Source organism: Thunnus albacares, chromosome 7, assembly GCF_914725855.1.
Source record: "Thunnus albacares chromosome 7, fThuAlb1.1, whole genome shotgun sequence".
In the NCBI taxonomy this organism is placed as follows: domain Eukaryota; kingdom Metazoa; phylum Chordata; class Actinopteri; order Scombriformes; family Scombridae; genus Thunnus; species Thunnus albacares.
In genome coordinates, this window is record NC_058112.1 from 4,946,766 (window position 1) to 4,974,583 (window position 27,818).

General features: G+C 41.4%; 1 protein-coding gene across 1 annotated transcript; it reads right to left on the bottom strand.

The window, feature by feature from the left end:
- Positions 1 to 5,364: 5,364 nt before the first annotated feature.
- On the bottom strand, positions 5,365 to 27,428 carry mbtps1 (membrane-bound transcription factor peptidase, site 1). The gene is made up of 23 exons (XM_044356836.1): positions 27,223 to 27,428; positions 23,046 to 23,632; positions 21,551 to 21,814; positions 19,730 to 19,945; positions 18,939 to 19,049; positions 18,667 to 18,776; positions 18,374 to 18,490; positions 17,620 to 17,687; positions 16,906 to 17,008; positions 15,801 to 15,952; positions 13,122 to 13,283; positions 12,344 to 12,488; positions 11,961 to 12,149; positions 11,599 to 11,771; positions 11,348 to 11,463; positions 11,022 to 11,178; positions 8,803 to 8,927; positions 8,564 to 8,641; positions 8,283 to 8,423; positions 8,048 to 8,179; positions 7,649 to 7,775; positions 7,010 to 7,140; positions 5,365 to 6,416 (listed from the first exon to the last, which is right to left on the bottom strand). The coding sequence occupies exons 2-23, from the start codon at positions 23,272 to 23,274 to the stop codon at positions 6,211 to 6,213; spliced, it is 3,252 nt and encodes a 1,083-aa protein (XP_044212771.1). The 5' UTR covers positions 23,275 to 23,632; positions 27,223 to 27,428; the 3' UTR covers positions 5,365 to 6,210.
- Between the last annotated feature and the right edge of the window lie 390 nt (positions 27,429 to 27,818).

Below are 27,818 nucleotides of genomic sequence, written 5' to 3' on the forward strand. Positions count from 1 at the left end.
ACACCATTTGTATTTGGGTTAATTTGATAATATGGCTGCTGTGGGGTCTGTTTGGGTTTTTGAGCCATCAGTAGGCCAGACCTGTAACTAGAAAGACTTCCCTCCGGACTATAACCATTTACTTGCCTACTATATGAACCACAATAACCTCCAGCACTAGGTGAAACAAAGGGTTTTCAGGCTCTCAGATGACCCAATTTCAGTGTAACTGGGTCCATAACGATCCAGAACCTGGAAGAAGCTAAAGCAGATTTGTGGCTTCTTGAGAGATCCCTGGCCAGCTCAAAATGAGGTTTAATGCTGCTAGAGCCTTGACTTCTGTATTCAATTGCTAGAAGGAGAAGACACTTTAATGGTCAGTATAGTTGCTGAGTTGTTAAGTGGAACTGCAGTTTGTGTAGCATTAAAGCTTACCCTTTGCATGCTGCCCCAAGGCTAACAGTGAGAGCAAGAACACCCTGAAAAGGGAAGGTAACATGTCAACAAACAAACCAGGTTATTGCAGTAATATATGCCAAAATAAAGAAAAGTAATCCTACCTCACACAAGGAGCCTTTTTTAAAAAGGTCCAACAGCCTCTACACTTTGTGCAGCTAATAGCCAAACAACAAAATCAGAAGCTATATTTCTGCTTCATGACTGCTGCAAACACAGCGGTTCTTTTTAAGTTCCGGAGTCGACCAAAAACACCTTAGTCTGATGACGTGATTAGAATGAAGTTTGCGAGATGGAGTTCTTTTTGGCAACCTAGGCAGGTATTTACACTTTAGCTAATGGGCCACCATCTCTGTGAGCTGAGTTTTTCACTGCAGTTTGCAGACTTGCTCAGTCATTTTGAATGTGAGAGTCTCATTATTAATGATAATTTAAATTATTAGTCATCATTTAAATGTTGGGCACCTGACATTGTAAATCATACTTAAGAATACTTACTTTAAGGGTGTAGAGTGAACATTTTATATACTTAACGCCTATTTGTGAAGATTTTTTTTATGATGTGTCATCTTTTATATCATTCTAGTTTTAATTTATACAAAAATGAGCAAAGTGCCAGTGAAAATTTGTGCTGTCTCTCCAGGTTATGCTTGCTCATTCATTTTACAAGCCAAATCTGCTTAGAATAAAATGTCTTTACTATTTTACTTGTTTAGTATGTAATATTTTGTTTGTTTGTTTATATTATGAAAATGATGCAATGGATGTCTGATCCTGGCACCTAAATATCCTAAAAATATTTTTGGATAATGTATTTCTTTTTCATTATCCTGCATATATATTCTCACAGCACCAAGAGAAACTGTGTGTGTCTGTCTGTGTGTGTCTAAGTGGGTGGGTGGGTTGCCTGGCTCACTGTCAAATCTGGTGATGTCAATAAGTGAGGGAGAAGAAAATGTGGGGAACAGCAATGGGAAAGTTTCAGGCATGGAGGATAAAACAGAGTAAAGGAACATCTGAGATGAGGATGTGTAAGATACTCAGCCAAAAAGTCTGACCTTTACTTAAAAGAGAGAGATGTATAAGAGCCAGAATCTGAGAGGCAGAGACAAAGCAAGAGATTAGAATTAGAGGAAGTTGGCGTTGAGGAGGAGTTGGAAAGGTATAAGCAGTAAAAAGTCAGACGGAAGAGAACTGGAGAGTGCCATCTGGACAAGGTTGTTTTTACACAAACATAAAAGATCTGATTGGGACTGGGTGTCTTTGTAATTGGGTGAAACCAGACTGATTATGCTTTGGGCTGTGAAGAAAATGTTAAATCCACAAAAGCTCTAAATGTTGGTTATATTTGACATGGAGCAGAGTGGTGTGAAGTAGATCAGGTGAGGAAGTGTTTAATACCTGGATTGCTCCTTTCAAACAAGACCGAAACAAGACTGAGGAAAGGGTGTGAGAGGGTCAATTAATAGAGAGTAATAACAGAGGCCTCTCCATTAGTGTTCCCTGCTATTAGAAGAGTTACAACAACATACTGTTGCACAACATTTTTTTCTCTTTACACACCGCCTTGCTGTCCCCCTCACGTCTTCCCTGTTCTTTAAAAGGTTTCTCCATCTCTGTCTCTTGATGTCTACACAAAGAAAGATTGTTTTTGTCCATGACTCATCACTCTATAGCTTGTTTGGCCTGGAAGGAGAAGTAAACATGAAGAAAACAGAATTACTCAACAGTGAGGGTAATTCTAAATAGTTGAGTAATGTGCAATAGAAGTAGCACATCAACTCATATATTTCATGCACAGGATTGTGTGCTGGTGCAAAAACATTTTATTTGACTTCATGAAAAAAATGCACCAATGTCACTTTATTTCACTTGTGAAATTGAGTTTCTTTAATTTCACGGATGAAAATGAAAAAGCTACACAAGCAGTGCCCTGGTAGCTGAATGGTAACTGTGCGTGTCACATAACAATGATGTCCCAGGTTTGATTCCAGCCAGGGACCTTTGTTGCATGTCATACCTATCCCTCTTTCCCCTTGTTTCCTGTCTGCCTCCTCACTGCCCGCCATGAAAAAGAAAAAGCCACACAAATCAATTTCCTGCAGTACAGTCACGAAGTAACAGATTGTACCCCATAGGTGAAAGCCAGCCTTTCTACAACAAGACTAGGTCAAAACTTAGTATATGGCTGGACTGTGTATGGTTATTGTGCAAAATTGTGGCTAGAGGGCTTTTCATTTCAAACACACACAGGAAGTGGCGGCATAATTTCATCACCTAGTCAGTCGTCAGTCAGTCAGGCAGGGATAGACTTTCACATTTATAGGGCTGGCCCGCTGCGGTCCAGCCAAAAAGGTAAGACATGGAATGAAGCATGAAGTAATTTGTTGATTTGCATGCATAACTCCTCTATTTATTATTTAAAGGAACACTAAGGAAAAGCAAACTGATCTCACAAATTTTCTTTGAATATGAACAAGCCACCCACCAGGATGGGGAATGGAGATAATGGATAAGAGGCTCTTTCACTGCTTGGTGTTGCAGGCCTGACAGATGTCAATGAGTAGGTGGGACAAATACATTTTTGCAAGAAAACAAGTCAAGTTTAAGTCCTAAAATTTGTCTTCGTAACAGTTAGTATACTAAATCTACAGAGATAATGAATGCTTTTTATTAGGCATGACTCTAGGGATGGCAATGTTGGTCAGTTGGTCCACTTTGGTCCAGGCTAATATATCTGAACAACTATTGGATGGATTACCATGAAACGTGATACAGATATCAATGGTGCCCAGAGGACAAATCCTAGACTTTGGCAATCCACTGACTTTTCACCTTGCACCACCATGAAGTTGGCACCTTTGGTTTTGAGTGAAATGTTTTCACAACTATTGGATGGATTGTCATAGAATTTGATGCACACATTCACGTCCTCCACATGATAAATTGTAATAACTTTGGTGATCCTCTGACATTTCATGTAGCACCATTAATGTCACCAATTCTTTGGGTTATAACCAAATACCTGCAAAACTAATGAAATTCCCATCAGCCTCAGCTGTACTTTGTGTTTGGTGCTAATTGTTAGCATGCTAACCCTGCTCATACAACATCATCAGTTGCTTTCAGATTGATTGAGGAGTATGTCTGTAGAGTACGAAGTACTGATATGCCACACATATTTTATAACTCAATTTTCTATCTTACGGTATGGGCAGGATACCAAGTCATCCAAGTCAAAAGGCTAAAGTCCAAGTGAAGTCACGAGTGTTAAAGTTTAAGTTGAGTTCCAAGTCTTTTTTGATTTTGTCAAGAGGGGCAGCAGGAGTGTAGATGTTACCCAGCCTCTCATGCTGACACAGACGTGGACGGGGAGAGGTACAGGCTGGTAGGGCGTATGATGAAGGAGGAACGGGTGAATCTGAGGGGGGGTTGAAGGTTCAACTCTGAGCCGCCACGGTGTCTCTTTCAACTGCCTGTCCAGGATGAGAGCAGGCAACCTGATTGGCCCGACAGGAAGTCCTGGCATCTGGGAACCGTGGAGGGAAAGAGGGCATGTGACCTCCACTCACCACCAGCTTTCCCAAATCTTGTTAGCACAGCTAGCTGGCTCCGGGGTCATTTCCCAGTTTCCCAAGGTTCAGAGGGAGATTAGTTCTCCAGTGGGGCCGTCATCCAAGAGGACGGGTGACAGATTCACAGGCTGATCTGGCCTATTAGGCTCGGATAAGGAGCCAAAGCTCAGACCTCCTAGCACACCGACGCACATCACCTCTGATGAAATCAACCTGCATCACTGAATTCAGCCCATAACCAATACTAAACCCATGAGTGAAATGGAATTAGTCCATTCAATCTATAATTACTCTACAGAAAGGAATGCAATTATTCCTTCTCAACAGTCTGTCAAGGTAAAAGACGAAATGCATTTTAGTAACCTGCAGAATGAAAAGGAATTAGCTCATATCACAAGTTTAATCTCCACTTTTCCTTTTCAGCTTTTTGGTGACTGTCGCCAAATGTTTTGGCAGGTTTTAGTGATCTTAAAGACCATAACATCTTTGTGATGTCAACAGTACAATGATGAGCAACTTTGCAAGACATTGCAAGAGAAATAAAGATTAAAATTGTAAGCACAATACTGATTCTGATCTATTGATGACATTTTACTGCCATATTCTAAACACACTGAAACAGCTCTAGGTGTTTCTTGATTATATAACCACTCACATCAGTGGTTTTTCTAGTTTTTGGTGATGGGAGATGTGTTCAAACTCAAAGATAAGACATCATTTTCTGAGATTATTGGAATAACACATGGATTGCCTCTTCATCCGCATGGGAAAAACAAAAAAAATCCATTTCAGTTGCTGTATTATAACAACAGATTATCATGTCTGTGCATGATAAAAAAAACTTTGTAGAAGGAAGAAATCATACTATTACAGACACCAAGTTTCGGATTTGAAAATTCCTAATTTGGCACCATCTGGTGGTTGTGTCAAGAATGACACCGCGGCAGTATTTGGCCACATGACAAAGTGGAACAGCAAAATTCATCTTGTGAAAGAAGTGGTGCTGGCGGCTTACTCGTATTACTTCTTGAGGATCATGTGACACAGCTAATGTGATAGCTTCCACTATCTTGGACTTGTCGGTTTTCTCCATTCCCTCACTGTCAAGACGGTTCGCAGTTGGTCAACCGCACAAGTTTACGTGTCAAAGTTCACCAAAATTCAGCTCTAAATGAAATCACCATGTTAATTAACTTCACCTTAGTGGATTAATCTCCCCATTGTAACTTTAAATCATAGAAAATGTTACCTAAGTGAAGGACTCATGAGTAGAGTGGTTCATTCTCTTCAATATAGCCGTTTGATATCTTGTGTTACAAACATAAAAATGACCAAGAACAAATAACCAAGCAGATCACTTTGATAATGCTTTTTTAATTGATGAGATATATTTGAACAAGTCTGTCACTGCTACTTTGTTGACGATGAGGAAGATGTCAACAGAACGCCTGGCCAGAGTTCATTCATTATATAAAATATAAAAACAAAGAAAAGACAGTGACTTTAAACAAACATGGACAGGACTTACAAAAACAGTGGATGATGACAGAAGAGTCTATGAAAGAGTCCAGGGACAAACAACTTGATCATCCAGTGGTCCTCATGTTGGAAACGTCTGCATGGTTGCATGTGTGTGTGGAGTGTGTGTCTCTGTTAGTGTATATGCTAACTGTTTTATTCTCAAAGTGTGCACAGTATGTACTGTATTTGTGTGTGTGTGGTGTGTTTTATGTGTCAGGGTACAAACAAATTCAATAAATATAAAAGTCAGACACATTTCATGAAGAAACAGTTTGGTCAAAGAAACTCTTGCAGAGAAGAGAGCGAAATGTTGACAACATGGCTGTCTGGATAGGGCATTTTTTTAGAGCCAGATGTATACTGTGTGTTTTACATCATGTGTGTAACACTGTCTAATACTGTTCATTAGTCCACAAACACCCACAGACAGCCTTGAACAGACAAGAGGCACAGAAACTGTCAGACAGGTCAACAGACAGCTGGAGTCGCAGTACATTCACGACCAGCAGGGTTGAGTTTAAGAAGGTCCAACAGCCAGACATCTGCCACGGCAGTTCATCAGACTCTGTTATTCCACACCTCCAATGTTGCTGTTCAACACACAGTTGTCCTTTTAACAACGACTCAGTTTTGGAGGTAAACCCAGCTGTCCAGCAGTAGTTCCAAAGTACAGTCCAGGTCAAACTGTGGGGTTTTTCCCACTTGTTGTCTGCTGCTGCTGCTGGAGGTAAGTGGGACGTTTGATGCGGGGTTTCCTGCGCTTGGGTTTGCTCTTGGCCTTGGTGAGCTGGACCACGAAAAAGGACAGAACGACCATAGCTCCCAGGAAGGCAAACACGGGGATGGTCTGGCCCACTTCTTGGTTATAGCGACCAGGCATTATCCCTGCAGGGGAGGGGCACAGGTCACATTGAGCTTCCTCAGAAACCACCTTTATTCTAACTAACTGACTTCTAGTGTAGTCATTTTTTTACATCGAAATATCCTCTTGTATGTGCTTTTATATTTATTAAAGCATACTGACATTATGCCATATTTTAAAGGTACATCTAAAAATGCCATTTTGTAGCTCTGAGATGCTATTTCTCAATCAGATTTTCGACTGGAGAAGAATTAGACTTACTTTCTCTATTGATTGAAGTGTTTTTTGTTGTTTTTAAACAAATTTTCACTAGTTATCTATAATTTAAGCAGCCACTTGGATAATCATATGGCAGACACTTTGACAAGAAACTGGTGAGTGACATTTTCTTATCCTTTCAAGTCTTCTTTTAGTTTGAAACAATAAATATTTGATGGCACTGAACAATACACTAATATTAATGCCATTATACTATTCCCACTGCAAAAGCTGATGTTTAGATCAAAGGTCTTAAAAGAATATAGTGCACAACATTACAACACAAGGAATGCAGATCTAAAAAAAAAGAATTGATGATTCAGACTGTTAAAAGTAATAATTTTGAACCCTCCGTTACCTCCAGGGATGTCCCAGGCCCCACTCTCCCCAGGAGACAGAGGTCTGACCTGGGGACGGTAAGCCCTTACATTAGGCAGAGCAACCTTGTCCAGATCCACAGAAAGAAGCTTCTGGTGCTTCCACAGGTTACTGAGAGCACGAGAGGGAGAGAGAGAAACAAGGAGATAAAGAGGGTGAGACAGTCTGTAATTCGTGTGTGCATGTCACAAAACTCTCTTCCTTCCATTTTACATTGATTCACTCTGTTGACAGGCTGAACAAATGCTGTCTGCTGCATCAAAACACTAACTCCATATTAAAAGCCCAAGACTATGTGCAAATCAAGTGTTTGTCACCCTCTTACTGAGGACAATACTCTTTCTCTATATAGTGCTCACACTGAAGGAAAATTAATAAAAAGGCTGACAATGGCAGTGAACACAGAGGAGAAAATACACTCAAGAGTCTTTAGATGTATTAAAAATAGAAGAACTTGGGAGTTAACATGAGCATACAGCACACAATGCTTGATTACTTGACAAGTGACTTCTGGGAATTGTAGTGCAAAATGACTGTTTACCATCACCGATATAGATATCATGTTAAACCAGATAATGCTGTAGATTATATATTTTCTATCTAAGCCGTTTCAACCTACCTGGGTGCTGTCTCATTGACGGGCTGTGGCTTTGCCCAAGAGAGATGGGGGCAGGCTGGTAGGGGGCGGGGCTTTGGGTCTCCCAGGTGAGCCTCAAGAACCTTTGAGTAGCGATAAAGATGGTTGCCTGAAAGGAAAGGAAGCAGGACAGAAGAAAGAAAGAACAAAAATTAAAAAGAGGAATTATATGAGGGGGACATATTCTTTTTTTATATTTAAGATTTTGGTTATATACATACATGAATACATATTGGTTTGTCTTATTTTATCTACTTATATCTTAATAATATGGTGATAACAGCACTCATCCAAGAGCAGGTAAATGGACATGATAAAAAAGACAGAAAACAGCTGAAATAACATGAACATGTATGTTAATGTGTCATTTTATACTTTTACCTTCCAGTCTCTGTGGCAGTGGGCGCTCTGTGCCTGTGGGAGGCGCAACCCTACTGTGGGAGTGGCTGAGGCTGGGAGGGGTCATACTGTAGGAAGTGTACTGAAGGAGAGCGTCCAGCAGCCAGAAACAATCTGAGAGATCGACATCAAACACAACCAAAAATATAATAGTGAGCTGAGCCCTTTGTTGTGTTTAGAAACATGCACGCATCAGCACACACTGAAGGGAGGTTACCTTTCTGCCTGTGGCTGTCATCTATACAGTTAGAATCACCATACAGAGCAATGCGTCCTCCCCCGTCAGGCGGCGTTTGGTAGAGTCCTAGGATGGGAACTCCCTCAACCACCGCTGTCTCCTGCTTTAACACTTCTAGACCTGTAAAAAGAAAAAGAAGAGAGAAGTGCTTTTGAACTAAAGACACACAGATTAAAAAGTTGCCTGTCAGGCTGCATGGCTGCAGGCCAGCGCTGTGCTACCCTGAGCTGGGTTCAATACTTTAAGAGAGGTGCTGGTACCTTGGTCCTTTAGGTTCTTGGCAATCACTATTCCATCTTCTGGGAAACGAGCAATGCTGCAGCCAGAAGCATAGTACACTAAAAGAAAGAGAGAGAGAGAGAGAGACAGAGATGGAGAGAGTGAGAGAGAGAGAGAGAGAGAGAGAACCATGTTTATTTTCTAAAATCCAAAGATAAGCAAAGGAATAATGCCATTAGACAGTGAACAAGGTTTGTTTGGATGTGTGTGTGTGTCTTACTGTCATGATCAGCCAAAGTGAAGTCTCCTTCGTACAGCCCGTCACTGAAAGCCATCCCCCACACTGAGATCAGGTCGTTCAAGGCCGGTACGTTAGCGCCCCCTGTGTCTGGCATCCACCATTGCCTGCAGGTTACATCAAGTAAATCAACTGCAAAACCATTCATTTAGTCAACAAAAACAGAAATCAACATAAATAACAATCAAGAAATCACCCACTCTTGCCAAAAGGCAAAACAATTTCAGTGTTATTGTAACCTCCCTGCAAGCAGAGGATTGTATAAGGAAAGTAATGAACCACATGAAAACAGTCATTTTCATAGCAGTATAAAATCCAACACAACCTGACAATAACTCCAGGTTGTCACTAGGTTTTTTAAGGATAAAAATGGCAAAAGCTGTATGACAACAATGAAACACTTAGGACATTTATAAAGGGAAAAAACTGGGTTCTTAATTCAGTTTTCTGTATGTGGGTTAATTTGTTCAGAAAAGGCAGCTGTGAATAAACAGCTCTCAAACGAACACTCGCCATTCAATTAAAACTGAATTACTCAGCATAATATTTTGGTGCTGTAGAGACTATATTTAATTGTATTTAAGACTTTTAATCCCGTGGATATGGTGCAACAGCTTGGGAGTGATATGAATGGAGCAGCAAGAAGTCATGAGTAACGGTTAGCTCTGCATGAGCAGCTCTAAATCTGAGAAGTCGTGATATATTACATCTATTACAGAGTGAGGAAGCATAAATAGAGTCTTCTAATGCAGAGAAAGAAACTGTGACAGAGTGGGCTGTTAACCGCACAACGCAGTTTATCTTGCTATCATTATAACGCAATGAAGCTCCTGGTGAAAGCACTGCTGAGGTAAAAGCTGTTTAATCATTCAGTTGTGTCATAATGGAGGAGCAGTATGCATAGATCATCTTAAAGAAATACACACAGGAGGCTTCTTTAATAAATATCACTACTGTTGGAGAGGAGAGGACTATCTTTTCAAGTTGCTGCAACTCATTCTATTAAATGCAGAATGAATCAAAACCCATTCTGCATTATTTATTGAATTCTTCTGGAATTGATGAGCTTGCATTAAATGAGATCAAAGCCAGAACAGTTTTACACTCAAAAATGCTCTGCAATGATGTGCAGAATCCATGACTAAAAATATATGTATTTCAAGGACACTTGTGACCTCATGAGTCAGTGCCCAAATGGAAAGTATCTTTGTAAATAGAATATTCTTGTTTTGTAACTAGCACTTACACCTTAAGGGTGAGCTGACATTTTCTTTTGAGCTGGTTTCTTGTTTGACCTTAGGTTAGTCAGCACTTTTTCAGCTGATAGATTCTTTTGTCTATTATTTTGGCCTCGGTTCAATCTAATTTATAATGCTTCAGTTTGTTGTCACCATCAACTTTGTAATAATAAATTACTCTGTTTTAATTACAACCAAATGTTGTATAACTTTTATGTTGTGCTCCTACCTCTCTGGACAGGGCAGTAACAAAATGACATTTTTAATTCAATAATATGCAATAATATATAATAATACATCAGGGTTAAAACAACTGTCTGCACCTAACCTATTTGGTTCAAATACATTTTGGTGCGTCTATATATAATTTTTATTTGGATTCCACTGAATGGAATGAAACTAAATGGAGGCTTTGATTACATCTTTTCAATTAAAAAAAAAAAAAACTATGTTATTTGCCAAGAGGTGCCCAAACTTTTGCAAATAACTGTAGTGTATATGTACACAAATCATCCCTGATCAGAGACTGAAAGGGAGTTCAAACAGAGGCATCTTGAGCTTGTGTCCTCCTCTGTGTATTTTGACAGTTCCTCATAAAAAAAAGTGCAATGTAGTGACTGCACAGCAACTATTTCACCATTTTTCTTCCTCTTTCTACGTAATCATCATTTTTCACAGGATGATGCTGAGTTGCAGCCTTGACTGATAACTGTCATGGTTATTTCTATGTGATAGTAGATTCTGTTTTGTCAGAACATCTGGGCTCGCACATGCTGACGTTTAAAAAAAAACAAAACAGGTCAGATTGTCCCGTTTTTAAATGTTAAAGATGAACAGGTCCTCTGTCACTTCTTCACCACAGTATGTGCACTAGAGCTTGACTTTGAATATGATAACTTTGCTCAACATTAGCCAGCGTCACTGCTATGATGTCAAAGATCAGCAGTAGTAAACTGAAAGTACCTGGTGTTTTCGTCATAGAACTTGACCTTCCTCATGACCGAGGTGTTGTACCAGTCGCTGAAGATAATAAGTGACAGGCCGTTCTCGATGTCTCTCCTCAGCTTGGTGATCTCTTCAGGGAAATACTCCTCCTCGCTGTCCACCATCAGCAATGTGCCTACAGTGACACAAAGGCAAACAAACCCATTAGTTTGTTATCTTGCGCTAAGTGGTAAGTAATCAGTGCTCTCAGAGAGATATGGTTTCATTAACTGCATGGAGCTGCAGGAGTCATTTTAAGTCTTCAAATTCTGTTGTTGTGAGTCTCTAAATCTCTGTGTTCTTACCATACTGGCTGGCATCAAAGCAGGTGATGGGAGCTCCCAGCACTTCAACAAAGTATCCCATACTCCTCAGATGCTGGTACATATCCCTGAAGTTAGTGTGGATGTGGTCCCCGTTCCTGGAAACATATGAACAAGCACACATAACACTTCACCAAGTTCATTTAGGTCAAAATTTGAGTCCAGGGAATTAAAACAAAGCACATAAACAAGGTGTCCTGTTAAACACCAAATAAACATCTACACACACGCACCAGTCTAGTGGATCATTCTTCATGCGGAGGTTGTCTCGGGGAAAGTAGCCGGGCGGGTAGCGCAGGTTGTGGTACTGGTCCCACAGCACCCTCTTACTGCGCGGGGGAGTCGGCACGATCTTCACCTTGATGGGCAGTTTGACTGTGGAGGTCAGCTCCCCACCTACCTCAGACTGCAAAGGATGAAAGACAGATGAAGATGGATGGGTCATAACTAGAGAGGAGTAATTCATTACACATGCTAGATACTGCTAATGAAGTCAAAAAGTTCTACATTCTGAGTAGAAACTACAGATGTGCAATGTGGAAAAAAGCAAAAGGCTTCAATCACACAGCGCTCAGGTGTGGCTGTACTGACTCACATCATTTTCTGCGGGCGACGCCACAGTGACCATCACATGACCTTGAGCAATCCCTTCCCACGATGCTGCTTTCTTGGCCACGGAGATGGAGACAGCCAAGTAGCCGGCCCACGGCCACAGCACCGGTGAGTAAGAGACGGCCACATCGATGTGGTCTCCATTCTGTGGGAGGTAGGGCTGCCAGATGGGCTGAAGAGGAAAGAGCAACCTTTAGAAGGCTTAGAGGCAACACAGAGTTCATCATCATGATAACCAGGTCAGTCAAGGAGGAAACTTGACCTTTACTCATCCTCTAACAGCACTTGAGAAAATAATTTTCTGTAATCTATGAAGTAGCATTTAATTAATGGAACATTTGCTCTCTATTTGTCTTGTGACGGCACCTTGTCGACAATCCTGCCAGTGACACCCATGCCGTTGAGAATGGTCACATTGACAATGGTAGGCATTCCTCCATAGTAGATGGGCTGAGAGCAGTAAGGCCACATGTACGGACACTCGGTCAGGTCGATGTAGCTGGGGGAAAGACTGGTAGCAGACAAGGATAGGTTAACATGAAGTGTTCCACTGCTGCATGTTAGATTATTAATATGGAATGTTTCTGCAAAATAAAAAACCGGGACTGGGAAATGTTTCGCATTTTCAAAATTGTTTAAACGATCAATTGATAATCAAAATAGTTGCCCATTATGTCCATACAAACGTCTTGAACCAGCATAACCAACTCTGCTGATCTGTTTTGATGTATTTGATGTTTTTACTCTGGGTTGTCATCGTAACCTTTGTGAATCAGCGCTGATTACAGCTGCCAATGTCTGCAAAGAGGCAGACTACACACTTTTTGGAGCCACACTGTGATCGCAAGCAAGATAGAGTTTTGGTGGAGTATTCCTTGAATAGTTTATCCCTTAAAAAGGACAAGTCTAATTCTGCCAGTTTGAGTCCCTCCCATTTTTCCCATGAGCAGCACAGGCTTGGTCTCCTTTACTGTTATGTAATTGCCTGTGTATACACATACATGTGCAGCACCACATGAATGGACAGATCAGTGTAGCTGCGGAACAGAGTGAAAAACAGCCTGTGTCTGTCTTAATGTCTGTCTGAATTTGTTTCCAACTGTGCATGTTGATGCACATTCATGTGAGATCTTTACAGGCTTACCTGGCCTGAGGTCTATAGCTGTTGAGGATCTGGTAGGCTCTGATCAGGTCTAGCTTCCCGTGGCCCTGCTCAAACATGTTGACCCCCGGCAGCCTGCGGGCCGAGGCTATCAGAGCCTGCTTCATGGAGGCTGGGTTAACCAACTCGCGGTTCAGCACGGTGCTGGAGGATGGAGAAGGACAGGACAGGCTGGGTTAGTCTGCGTGTGTGTAGGCTGGTGTCAGATTCCACAGTTTTTCATTCAGAACAGTGCTGCAAGAGGAAGAGGGATGGGCTGGTATGTATATATATATATATAAGTGTGTGTGTGTGTGTTATTCTCTAGGGCGAGGGTAAGAGTGCCTGTTGTCTGCAGGGGTGGTATGATGTTCAGCCCAGCAACATGAGCCATGTGTGTGCTATGTAACAAGAGGGCTTTCACCATGTAAAGAGAGGGGATACTGAGCATAATACTTGGCATTCATCAGTGACACACCTCCTTCCTCTGGGACAGATTTCACTGCCTGCTCATGTAGGATTACAGCACAAGAGGTAATTACACCACATCCAGCTTTTAAAAAAACCCTCAGTATTATAATGTATCCTCTGTTGCCAAAGTCCTCTACAGGTCAGATGTAACAGTAACCTCACTTGGACACTCTCATGTAGAGTGTCATCAATTCAGCCCCCACAGGAGAGCGTGGTGAGCTCCACAGTTATCTAAACTAGCATCATCTAAAACTACTCTGCACAGTTTCCACTGACTCCTCACAATACAAAATGTTTTTATGAATTGGCTACCAGAACACGACTTATAAAATGCGTAATTACCTCTTGCTTCTTAACATTTTACACTGTAATCTTTAGAAGCCCACAAGACTGTAGAGAGACTTATGATCAAATGATTAGTCCAGAGAACTGGACGTTTCTATCCTGCTGACTTGTCCTTGATGGGAATACACTGGATCTCTACCAGTTCTGGGGCTTGTGCTGCATTATCTCACTCTCACCTCTGACATTGTTGGGAAGCAGAGCGGACATAAAAAAAAGAATTTCCTCATAAGAGACAAATATATCTTACTTGTAATCCTTGGTAATGAAACTAAATTGTTTTGTGAAGGGACAGACACATGTTGAAAGAACGGTCAAGTACCGAAAGCTGGAATTGAATTTCTGGTTAAATTTGTAATCTTGTGTTTACTTTTTCTTTGATCAAATAGTTCCTGATTTAAATCAGAATTTTGCCAATTTTAGACTATTTTATTTGGGAAAAGTCCTTGCATATCTGCTAGTGTTCACACTATATTTGAGAAGTCTGGTTAGGGTTATTTCTTGATTTAAAACCATAGGCTGTATAAAAATAATGGACATAGCCACTGTGACGTCATCCATTGGTTTGTGGACTTTCTGAAGCCTCGAGTTTGGCATTTTGACCGTCGCCATCTTGGATTTTTAGAGCCAGAAGTGATTTGGGTGAGAGGGTGGAGCTGCCCCTAATGCTAGCTGCTAGTTTGGTTAGTACGGTGCATTTACAGTCTATGGTTAGCTGTGATAATGCTAATGCAAATTTTCGCTAGCAAAAAAATGGGCTTAAAACCATTAAAACAAAATGTACTTACTGGAAAAACTTCTTAGAGGGTCTTTTAGTACAACCAAATGCTGAACAAGACTTTTTTAGGCAACCAAAATATTAAAAATAACTTTCATAAACTGAAAACACACTGAAATAGCAGCAGCTACATCTATACTCTGTGAATCTGGGGTTACGCTATACAATTAGACCTCTTTCTGGAGCCAGTAGAGTCGCCCCCTGCTGGCCATTAGAAAGAATGCAGGTTTAAGGCACTGGCGCATTGGCTTCACTTTTCAGACCTGGAACTACCCGTTTGCTTAAAACATCTATGGATGTATAAGGAAAACTGTATACAGCATTGGAGTTGGGGCCCCGTTCATTCCTATGAAAGTTGCTCAATGGCGCATGAAGCCAAAAAAGCCACTTCCTGATGTAAAGAAATTGCCTGGATGAAAACATACTGTGCACACTCTACAGGCCACATCTACCCATGGAGCATGCTCACTAGAGACTTCTGCCTGCTGAGACGGCTAACTTCTGGTTTAGCCCTCTGGCTAACTTGAATTGGGATAAAACAATTCAATCATGTGGCTCTTCTAGACTTTTGAAGTGTGATCGGACCGAACAATCAAATTCTGATGAGTGAAATGAGTCATTTTGCGGTTGCGATGCTCAAAAAAATGTATCTGCAGCTTTTCAGATGTCTCTTTCACAGTGCGAGTCTATTGGAAAAAGTCCCTTTGGGCCAGTGTGCATTATGTAATGTGGTAATTACACGATTTGGCTGCTAATGTCAAATATGCTTCAAAGCCTGGTGCTCTTCCAGTATCCAGTTCTCTTTATATATCCATGAAAACATTGCAAAAGAAAACATTTTGGTAATTGGCACCAGTCAAAATTTAAGGTTTAAAAGCATACATTTTTTATTATTTAAAAGCGATATCTCCACTTTATTTCAACAACAATGTATTACAAAATCCAGGTATCAATTGATGAATTAATGTAAATCTTTTGTTTTGTTTAAGATTCAGAACATTTATTTTCAATGTGATTTACTGTCCATATTCACTGGTTTTTTGTCTTTGTAGGAAGCATAAAAAGCTCCTTGCACAGTTTATGATACTCACCTGGCCAGAAGTGTGACGGCTCCAGCCACCACAGGAGAGGCCACGCTGGTGCCAGACAGAGAGCGACATCCCTCCTTCATCCCTGACCCCCGAACACCGGAACCGTAGGTGACGATGTCAGGCTTCACCCTGCCGTAGCCCCCTGGCAGCTCCTGCACAGAGATGGGAGTCAGATACAAAGTGAAGACAGTGGAGTGTCACATACTAATTGTTTTGTATTGATGGTGTGCTCAAGCTGCTTTAAGACTTCTTTAAAACAGTACAGAAGGTCACCTAAACATAGCCAACTTTTATTTTAGTTTGGAACTGAGTGTATCTATCGTCTCATACATGTTTACACACACACAGCTGTTGTTTTTCTGGGCTGAAAGGACTAAAACTGTAATTCTAAGTCTAAAACACCTCTTATTCATGCACTTAATGGCTACATTTCAATTCATGTCATTATGCCTACACCATGAAGTCACAGTCTAGTCAGGGAGGAGGTTTACAGCTACTCTATGACCCTTCCAGAGCTCCACTACTGTTGAAAATATGGGCGACTCCAAAAAAAACATCAGGGTTGACATCGATGTGATGGTGACTGTGGGGAGGATGGACACTATCACATAACACCGACAGACAGAAACAGAAGGAAGGGCCAGAAGAATTACTAGAAAAATGAGGGAGAAAAAAAAAGGAGGAGAAGCTGAATAAAAGTTGAGGAAACAGCTTTTAAAACGGCTGCATTCTTAAATGTTTTTGATCAGTCAGGCTGGAGAGCAGACCGTGTGAGCTGAGTGTGTGTGGTCTGATCCTTCTGGTCTCTTCATGGCTGGATAACAGCGGTGTGTGGAGGACAGAGAGAGACTGACTGGATCAGAGAGGGAAGTCTTAATCAGATCCCAGGGCAGATGTCTGCTGTGGGTGTAACAGATAAAAAAGTGGTGTGTGTGTGTGTGTGTCTAGCTGATGGGATATGGATGAGGGATCAGAGCTTACACTATGGTTGGATAGCTCAAAATGCAGAGTGTACTTCTCTGTGATAGATGTCTGCTCTAAAACTGATAAACGATTTGTGCTTGTGTAGTGTGGGACAGAGTGTGTGTGTGTGTGAGTAACTCACCCAGGTGGTCATGCCTCTGGATGAAAACCTGGCAATGTTGTCCTCAAAGTCAATCCCTCCAACCCCGATCACGTCCATCTGGTCTGCTGGATTGTTCAGCGTGCTGACAGAGAGAGAGACACTCTCTTATTTTACTGCACTACAACATAACAATGCAACAAAAAAGCCTCTTTCCTTTATTGTCCTTTTCATGACATTTTATAAAAGGAGGAAGTTTCAGCAGATGTTAGCAGGTCATAAAAGCCAGTTGACCAAGAGGTCATTTGGATGAGTTCAAAGTGGTGTAGGGGAAGTACGCATTCTTGTGAAATTAAACAAGAATGAACAAAAACAGAGAAATTCTTGTACAATCAGAACCCTGCAAAATGATCTGTTTAGCATTTAGCTAACATGCTAAGCTATTGTTGATATTAGTACAAGTGGAATCAAGTCATAAATTCAGCGGTCTGACGCAGTAATGTGTGTTATTCAGCAATATTTATGTAAAGCTACTGGTCATACCAGACCAAGTAAGACTGCAGCAGCAAAACTCCAGAGCAAGGGTTTGTTTTATTGCTTATGAATTCAACTATATGTTTATAAGAGAAAGAATGTGTTACACAGTCTCGTTTTAACTTTTCAGAGACATGTTTGCTTCAATTGTCCTGAAGAAAACTGATGTTAACAGCAGCTTTCATAAGTACGAATGCCATTTCTGAGGAGTAATTAGCGTACCCATACAGAGGTCCATCGTTGCCAATAGCAGAGACCATGATCACTCTGTTGGCAGTGAGCTCCCACACCTGTCAATCAAACACAAGAGAGGAAAATGAAATAAGTTGGTGTGGGGAAAAAAAAGACTGTATAAAACACTGTATAAAAATAAAGTGAGAGGAAGGGAACAGCAAACATTGAATGACTACTTTTGATTTTCTTCAGAGGTACTGTAATAAGGTCACACAGAGAACACCGAAGAGGACAACTGGCTCTGAAGGGCTCCGGTCCTTGGCCAAAAAGGTTTTCAGAGATACGGGTTATATTGTCCCAAGTGGTTACTAAACTACTCCTTTCTTACTCTAACCTTAATTACATGCTGATCCATGTTCCTTTTACTCAGGACATTAATCAAATAAGCCCTGTAAATGGGTAAATGGGTTTAATGTAGCTGATTATTTCTGTGCTCATCTGTACACCGACGTTGTCATTTGTCTACTTAGCTGGTTTGACCCGTTTGCACTGACAGTTGACCTGCTTATTTTCCAGCTCACCAACGCATTGTGAAAAGGCTCTGACTTAAAGGGATGAAGGACGTAGTGGGAGCTGTGTTTGCACCTAGAAAAACATCAAAACATCTGTTCACATTTCTCATCAACCTGGTTAAATGTCAGTGAATCGACCAAATGCTACCATGTGACTGTAGTATTCATGTGTCAGGCTCCTCATGACAATATTAACCCTCCTTATTTCTGCGTTAGGAAGTGTGTATCACCTTATCAACGAAGGGGTGGTCCATGAAGTCAGGCCCCCCGATGCTCAGGTTAAGAACATCTATCTTTTTCAAGATGGCGTAGTTGAAAGCATCCAGAAACCATGAGGTGTATGACACCTGGGAGGTGAGGAGAGACAAAAATGTCAAATACTATAATGCATCGAAAACACAATTTGCTCCTGTTTAAGACTGATTTGGATAGATTATTTGCTTTTAGAGACAGTTCTTCTTTTACCTCATTAAAACAATCTGCTGGACTGGAGCACAGTCATATATTAAGAGCATGTGTGTACCTGGTTGTTGGTGAACACTCTGAAGATGTGCAGCTCTGAATCGGGGGCAAAGCCCTGGCACTCCCTCATACTGGCTATCACTCCTGCCACAAACGTACCATGGCCCAGGCCTGAAAACAGCACAAGAGACTGATGAAACCCTCTGCAACTTCAGCCTACTTCTGGGCCTCCACCACCCCGGTGATATTAGTAATAATCATCATCAACAGCATAATTAGCACCATCTTCAGCATTATTAACATCAAAATCATCAGCATGTTCTTTCTCCTCACCATCATCCAATGTCTTCTCATTAGTCCAGTTGGTTCTTTCTTTTACGTTCTTAAAATGTGGGTGCTTCTCGCTCAGGCCTGTATCAAATACTGCCACCTTCACGCCAGAACCTGCACACGCAGAGAAAAGAGAGACACATCAAATTAATTTAAAGCAAATATGGTGTCACTAAAAGCTCTAGCAAAAAGTTGAAAGGATGTTCCTTATTTTTGCTTTTTCCCCCATGAGCACTCTTTTATTTGAAACAATCCTTTAAGTCCCCCTCCACTCAAAAATGTGTTTTTCTTATTATTTCATTAGTTGGATGTTTGAGCTTCACTGGAAGACTGTTTTCACATTCATCCGCTGAAAGTGGGAAGTTTCTCTGTGCTTATTGAAAATCCGAGTTTAAGACGTGTACCTACAAGCATAATTTGTGACATCACAACTAGTTTGTAGCCAATTGTGGTCCAGTGTGTAACTTACACAAGTGTGATGTGGAAACTTGAATCCTCCAGTGCACAAACACTGAGAATTGACTTTTCAGTGAAGCAGGAGACATTTAATCAACATTTAAACTTTTGAAATTAAATATATTTGCATATTCATAGATTCTGGATATTTTAACGAGGGAGGAGTAGATTTTAACGAGATAATTGGACTTTTTTGTGGAAAAAAAACATAACTGAAAACATATCTGGAGGGGATCTTTAAATTCCATTGCATTAAGTGAAATTTTTAGAGCAGATGTTTCTCCAGGTCCCCACCATCCTGCCCCTCTTTCAGAGATGTCAAAGGTCTGAGGTCTTACCAGTGTGTCCCATCTGCCAGAGTACGTCTGCCTGCAGGATCTGGGCTACGTGGCGGGGGATGGCCCGCAGCAGGCGCCGGCTGGAGTGGCGACCAGTGGCGTGCCAGAAACCTGATCCCAGTGACAGGCTGGTTCGTCGGAAAGGCCGGGATGATTGCCACGACTGCCATTTTTGTGTCCCGCGGGTGGCGTTGCAGGGTGCAGCGGGTTCGGCTGCTATGGAGACAGATAACAAGCAACTATGTTAACAGCAGAGAAAAAATCTAATGTCAAAGATCTTTTACATGCAGTAGTCAGACTTAAGGCTTTAGACAACAGTTGAGTCCCCTGCAGACAGCACAATCTTCCTTAATTATGCTTATCATGTTATGACCCCTCATATCAGATGATTTTCTCTCTCTTACTTTCCTCCCTACATCCCTCAGCTGTGATGTGAGGCTGATCACACCAGCCTTGTCTGAGTCAATCTCATCACAATTTGAATCACTTGGACGGAACAAATTTTAATGAGGTCATTAGCAAACGAAAGTAGAGCCATGCAGGACATTTTATGCCTTTAAAGTAGGAGTAAAACACAAGGATGGGGTCATCTCTTTTATCTTTCCTTCTAATTAACTACCTTATCAGGTAGCTGCTTTGTGGACACCTATCCAGTGAACATGGACTCATCAAGTTTTAAGTTTATCTAGACCAATCTACCTTCCCAGGAGGTTGAGTAAAGACGATCACACTTTTGTGGTGTCCATTTTGTTTTTCAGTTCAAACACTCTCTGCCAATTACAACACTCAGAGGTCTCCTTGCTACAGCCCTTAATATGCCATGAAGAAACAACTATTAAATCAATTCAGTGCACGTAACGTAAAGCTGGTGCTCATTACAAACATGCATTCATGCTCTCTGATGCATTTTGAATAAATTCCCACACTTCAGCTAATAAACTAAGCATTTGGTTACTTACTGAGCCTAACACAGCACGGCTTGCTCTGCATTCTTTCCATTAGCATCTCCAGAGTGATTACCATGTGCACTTTGATTTTGTGGGACGTTGTGAAGTACTTAGCATGACTCACAATATGTAGCCTTTCTGATTGCATCTGCATGTAAAATTATGCTTCTACCATCATAGCATCTGGACTTCAAAGAGAAAAGTAAACCATTACTATGAAAATACTAACATTTGGATATTTCTAAGTATCCTGAATGCCTTGCACAGCAGATACATTTTCACTTCTTTTCAAAATGTGACTTTAGATCAAGCTTCCTAGACATTTAACACTGTAACAGACACTGGCTAAGAACTTTTTACATGCTCCTCTTGAGGAAACCCCGGACATAAAAAGGTTGCATGCACACCACATGGCCTACATACTGATATTGCATGTGTAGGCGGACTGGGGGCACACTGAAGTCTTTCATCCACTACCACATGCAGGGCGTGCACCCCTGTCCAGGCAAGCCCCACGACACTGACTCACCTACTCCCTCCCAGGGTGAGCAAACACAGATGTACTCTGTCCTCCCTCCCATCCCCCCCCCCAACACCACACACACAAACACACACACAGTCCAGCATCAACACCCCCAAGATGGCCAGCAATTCACATGTAGATACACAATCCTTTTCTTGACCGCAAGCACAGTGGAGAGAGAAATACATCCTCTGACTCATCAAACAAAGGGACATTCTGTGCACTGTAGCAGGCAAACAACTTTCTGTGTCTTTCTGTATCTAGAGTTTTATATTTCTTCAGTGGGACTTTTTTCTCTTGGGTAGACGTGCCACCCTAGGAAGCACAATGCCATCGTGTTGTCAGACTTACAGGGAATGTATTTGAGTGAGCGGAACACTTTGCGTTGCGGCGTCACCCTCTTGATGTAAGGGTGGTCCTCTAAGGTCAGCAGGCTGCTGGGCAAAGCTTGACGTATGCGGACCAGCTCAAAGTCACTAGGGAAGTCGGAAGCTGGGTTTTTTCTGGGAACGATGTGCCACTCCAGCGTTCCATCCCCGGCGTTCCGCAGGGCGCTGCTGATGTACAGGCTGCGAGCTTTAGCTGAGAAATATCCCGTAAATGCTACGATGTACTCTGGAGAGACAAGAGAGGGGAGAGGAGACTGTTTCAGGACAGGAGATGTGCTACTAACACTATGTATTCTAGTGAGCGACATTTTATTGAAGTAACAACATAATCATGTGTTTATTTATTTTCCAAACTGGGAAAACAAGTTTTTGATTTTTTTTTTTACTTCTGTTGCAGAATTTATATAACCTGTGTCAGAATAACAATGAGGACAGAGCCTGAATAGCAAGTTGAGGTGTGTTATATCCTCAGGTCAGCACAATAACTACACTGCTGTTATTATGGTTTGATGTAACTGACACTAAGGTGTGTCTTAAGGCTCTTACCATATAAGTTCATATCAGCACCAAGTCAATCAAGTCCTGTACTGACAGGCAGGTAATGGTAAAATCTAATTCTTCACAGTCCTGCTTCCACCACAGTCTGTGATCCCTCTTCTTTACACTAATTGCCTCTGTACTGACAGTGATTGAAAGGTGCTGTGTTTTCAGAGAAGAGACGGGAAGCTGCGACTCAAGTTAGGATTAAATTCTGAGTAACAGCTGCGACAGATCTGCAATAAATGACAAACTCACCTCTAACCTTTCTTTTTTTTAATTTAAACTATATCCCCTCTCAACAACTGTAGATCTGACCTTGTTTCGAGCGAACATATTAGATCCACCTTTAGTGAAAGCTCATGTCTCCCTGGCACTGCTAAAACTGCCTGGACAGATTGAAAAGATGGGATGTGACAATGGCAAAGCAAATAAGCCTGATAACTGAGTTATCCTCTGAAAATAGATGGAATTTCACCTTGATATTCTGTGAATAAAGGTGCATATTTAGTATCTGCAACATTATCAGTTCAAATTTCTTGATGAGGAATCAGACAATTACCACAGACCACATACTAACTTCCCTACAGTTAACAATTGACGGCTGAGCTACTGTATCTCCATGACAACTGACGATCCATGACAATCTGCTGATGAAGACATTGAGAAGCAGTTGAAAGCTTCAGAAAAAGTTGACCTTGAGTTACCTTTTTTTTTTTTCTTTTGGTCAAACTAATGTTTGAATGTTTGAGAATGAACCAACATGTTCAAGTTGTATTACAAATGTTAATTTCATCATAAACTAGAAAAAACAAGAAATGTGGAAGCCCTGATAAACCAAACTGGAAAATTAGAAACACAGGGTCTCCATAGCTTACAGAGACACACTAGACATTCTGTATCTCCCAGTGATTTCTTACCATGTTCCACCACCTTGGAGGAGAACTCCAGTTTGAGGGTGAGCTGGGAGCAGTTGGAGCTGGATGACGAGGGGAGGAGATCTGAGTTGGGGATGTGATCAGAGTCAGATTTGCCTCCTCCCGCTGGTTCCATCCCCACCACAGGCAGAAAGCCCGCAAGCAGCCCTAAAAGCATCGACGCCCAAACAGGAAGCAGGAGCATTTTGAGTTGTGAAGCTGGGTAAACCATCAGTTTCACCAGGCCCTTTTGAAACTCTAGCAGCAGGTGAGCTGTTTCAGGTGAAAAATGAGCAGCTAAAAGCTGAATCAGAGTCAGAGCATTTCAGGTCCAAAGCTCCGAAAATGAGTCCATACTGCAAATGGCCTGAGCAGCTAGATTAATTTCTTTCTGCGTTTTCTCTCCATGGTGGTAGTCCAGGGTGGAGGTCAGTGACGCTGCCAGAGTAGGAACATAGCCGCCATGTTGAGAACGAGAGGAAGCAACCAGTAGGAGCGGTGGTGGATGGATGGGACGATGGTACAAGCAGGGATGGAGGGAAAGTTGCCGTCAATCTAGAGTTCCACTGCAGTCCTTTCTGTTTTTATCCCTGGAAAGAAAAGAGAAACAAAACAACAAAATAGTGAGAACAAATTTCACTGACATTTAAATCAGAGCACACGAGCATAGTACCAATGCAATATACTGAAACCATTTAAGAAAAAATAAGGTCATACGTATAAAAAAAACAGCCTATAAACATTTATTGCTGCGCTGACTGTACTGCAATTTCTTTTTGCATATCTGCCAACATATGGGCCGATGCAGGTATGGCAATATCAGTGCTGATACATCAGTCAGGCATAACGCATATCACCGAAATCTAATCAGTTGTTCCTTGACCTCAGGTCTATGTGTCTCTACCTTCTACAACACCAAGGTTTGGGAAAACAAAATGACGGAGCCTGTGTTTCCATTTCTATCCCGTCATGCTGTGTTCAGAGAGAGGAGTATTTCCTCTGCTGTGCCAAGGGGAAGGAAGGGAGGTTTTGGGCACAGACTGATGAGGTATTAACCATTCCTTTCTCTGTCCTCATTTAAACACTCATGAAGAGTGTGTGCTGCCCCCGCAGAACAACCCTGTTACTAGATAGGGCACGTCCGTTGAGATAAAACTTTATCTTACCTGGAACGATGACATATGAGCTGTACGTAAGAGACAGCCAACAACAACCCCACCAGACCCAGTGAAGCAACTCAGCACTCACTTTTAGACCATCAATAAATGTTGCTCATAATGTCAAATGATAGTGAAGGAAAGCTCTACTTTGGAAAAAAGACATATTTATAAAAAATCGAATCAAAAAACATCTTTATGCTGCAATGAAACCCATCCTACATCTCTCAAAAGACTTCTAGAGGTAGATACACACACCATAAATACATAAAATCCCAACACTGACAGAAAGAGAATCAGCTAGGCAGCCTCAACTGACCCAAAACTGTGTTTGATATATGACTCCCCAACACACACACACACAAACACACACACACACACACACGAAAACAGCCCTGTATCCTCCTGGGCTGCATCAAAAGGGAAATTCTGGGCAGGTACAGGATCATTTCCCTCCGGTCCAAGGCTTGGACAACTCGGTAATAAAATACACAACAGACTCACAGCTACGCAAAGACACCTACAAGACAAAAAGACACACACACACACACACACACACACACATTTGCCAAACTCAACACAAGAGCTCATGAGAACCAGTTTCACACTGACTGAGGGTCCAGCCCAGGTTACGTTACATAAGACGACCCTCCTTCCTGCAGAGTGTTTTACTGCCTCCTACATTACAACAGATGGACACAGACAATGTTCTTTTTCAAATTTATATAAAATAACAAGATATACAGTGTTTTGTTTATTTATGAACTTCACCTGTTACATTTTAGCACCCAACTATGCCCAGTTTGGGAATTGCTTTCATTAATTAGCCTTCACATAACCCACTCATCCACTGTTAAGTGCACTGTGGACCAGCTGCTCTCTGACTCTTAAGCTTTATTGCTGCACAGAGCACGTGTGCAACATGTTCCAGAGCTGAGCGTGCGGCTACGCTGTGAGCAGTTTGTGTGTGTATCTATTTTATACGAGCGGTCATGACTGTATTGTCAGGCTGTCATTAAAATAAAACGCTCTCGTCAAAGGATGAAAACAAGCGAAACATCCCACCAATTACAGTGTGTAAGTGTGTGTGCTACCTGGCAGCGGGCATACAAGTTTGTTCGATTACTATGAACAGAGAAGCAAAAACAAACAACTAGATTTACATGGCACAGCAGTGTATAAACAAGTCCAGATCCTGTTCAGTGCCACTATGTACGTGTGATGATATCTAAACCTGCCTTTAACTATCAAGTCACTTGAGTATAATTTAAGCCTTCTGGTTCTCTTGTCGATGCCTTTGTCTCTTGTGTAGAGACTGTTAGCACTAGCAGACATTACTATACATACACACACACCCTCTAGCAGACCTTTCAAACTAATGGATTCACATGTATGATGTTTACTGTCTGACTTAATTCAAATGACTTTGCATAAGAAGAAAACTCCAAGTTTTGGAGAAAATTGGAGCCAAAATATGAGGCTGTACAGCTTTCTGTATCTCTGAAGTTTTAGCACAAAGTTCAGTTATCGCTCACAGAATGCATAAAGTTGGAAAGTGACCAAATGCAGAGGAGGGAAATACTCTGGCTGACTAAATTACAGTTAATGTGGCTCTTTTCAGAACATGCTAATCGGTATACAAACTGAGTAGGATATTACTGAAATTATGAAGAAAGTCCCTGTGTTGTACAGGATGCACACTGCACTGGAGCACACATAAAAAAGAAGGTTTGCATTAATCAAACACATAATCATTACACCTTAATCCCTATGCTTAATCCATTCTCTGTGTGTGGTCACATGCCTACTCCTGCTCAGCTGTAATGATACAGTAGATAAAAACTGCAGATATGCCCCTACACAAGTGAGTGATATGGGTGTAGACAGTGTAATTAAAAGCCCCTGGCTGGTCTAGTCTAACAGGAGGTGGCTCAATCACTGGTTCCGGCTTGGGGCAGGATCCCCTGCCTGTGTGAGACAACAATACAGCTAACGACTACTGGTTTAGACACAGGACTATATAAATAGTCCTACTGGTTAGGGCAGGGCTGTAAAAGTCAGACTGGGACCACTTGTGTCAACATAACACCAAGCCACAAAAATGGCTTCAAAACCTCAGGGCATCTATAGATTAGTAGCTGGAAAAGGACCCCCGCCCCCATCAGAGGGAAGAGAGAGATCCACCACAGTGTTATTATCAACCTACAGGCAGTGAGTTGGAGATAGGTCTTTGGATGTTAGAAGAGAGGCTCCTTAGATAATGATTTTTCTCAAGGATTAGATAATTGTACCAGTTTTGTCAAGAACAATCCAAAGTTAATAGTTTTATAATTCTGGGATAAATGCATAAATAACAGACTACCACATGTTAACTCCAGCTGTTTTGTGCATGTGCACATCTGTACAGAGTCACAGAGGTGCAACAGCTCAACTTTCAGTGTTTCACTACTAAAACAGCATATGTCTATATCTAAATGAAGCAAATGACTTCATTTAGATATTTCTAATGTTCTTAAGTTAGTTAGTTAACTCCTTGAGCAAACCAAACACAAAGTAAACACACACACACACGTTTTACAGTCTGTAGTTTACATGAAAGGGTGTATAAAAGGTTACCAGGATTTAAATACGTTAGACACAGGATATTAAATAAGAGTTCGTTTCCAGTACGACACAACCTGTATTCATATAAGTGCATTATAAATATAAACACGGTAGCTAACAATTCAAAGCCTTGTAGCCACACAGAAATATCAGCTTCATCAGTATAAACATTGCAAGCATCAGCAGACATATGCTGGGGGCTAAATACCTCTAAGGTGAACACATATTTTATCGACAGTTCATAACGTTATTCGAAAAACCACTAAAGCACGAGTTAACATCGAAAGATAATTACACTTCACCGTCTGAAATTGTTTTTTGTAAACAAGGAGATGTGGTAATAGATCTCCAGACCTAACTATTAGCAGTCTATCACATGTACAGCGTTAGCTAGCTCGCTTTCTAGTGTTTTACAGTACCTGCTGGACGTTAGAGAGCCTTTTTTACTCCACCAAGGTGAACCACGACTCACACTTCACTGTTATCTGCTGGGCTTTATCATTTACCGTCCGTGTAGTGATGAGCTGATAGCTAAGTTTAACGTCCATCGAACAAAAGCTAGCAACAAACTCACAGCGCTTCAGCCGCAGACCTCTGACGGCTGGTTATGATGACGGGTTGCCAGGTTTAGTTAGCTTATCCTCCTAAATCCCGAGCACGATTGACTCGTTCAGAGAAAAGACGTCGTAAAGAAGTCTGTTTTTCCCCCTATTGTTTTTGTAGACGCTAAAAACGTTACTCACGTACTCAAAATGTTGTCACAATTACCTTCTACTGGCCTTTCAAATGCCCTTTTGACCACGGTGTGTGGAGCTTTGTATCAAATCTGGCAACCCAGTGGGCCTATAGCTACCACTTCAGTGCAGTCTTCCTGTCATGCTGCGTGTTTGCCAGCAGTCGGCGCTGTACTACTGCCAGCAGGACATACAGTACACAACCTCACAGCAGGGGTTTATGATATAATATTTTAAGATTTAACATGTTTATTTCACCCACTACAATGATGTCACCCAAT

Coding starts and splice junctions, on each gene's coding strand:
- mbtps1 (XM_044356836.1), bottom strand. CDS start 23,274: ATGGTTTACCCAGCTTCACAACTCAAAATGCTCCTGCTTCCTGTTTGG. Junction 17,688..18,373: donor ACCACCCCTTCGTTGATAAG/GTGATACACACT, acceptor TTTGATTGACAG/GTGTGGGAGCTCACTGCCAA. Junction 8,424..8,563: donor CAAGAACCTAAAGGACCAAG/GTACCAGCACCT, acceptor TTCTTTTTACAG/GTCTAGAAGTGTTAAAGCAG.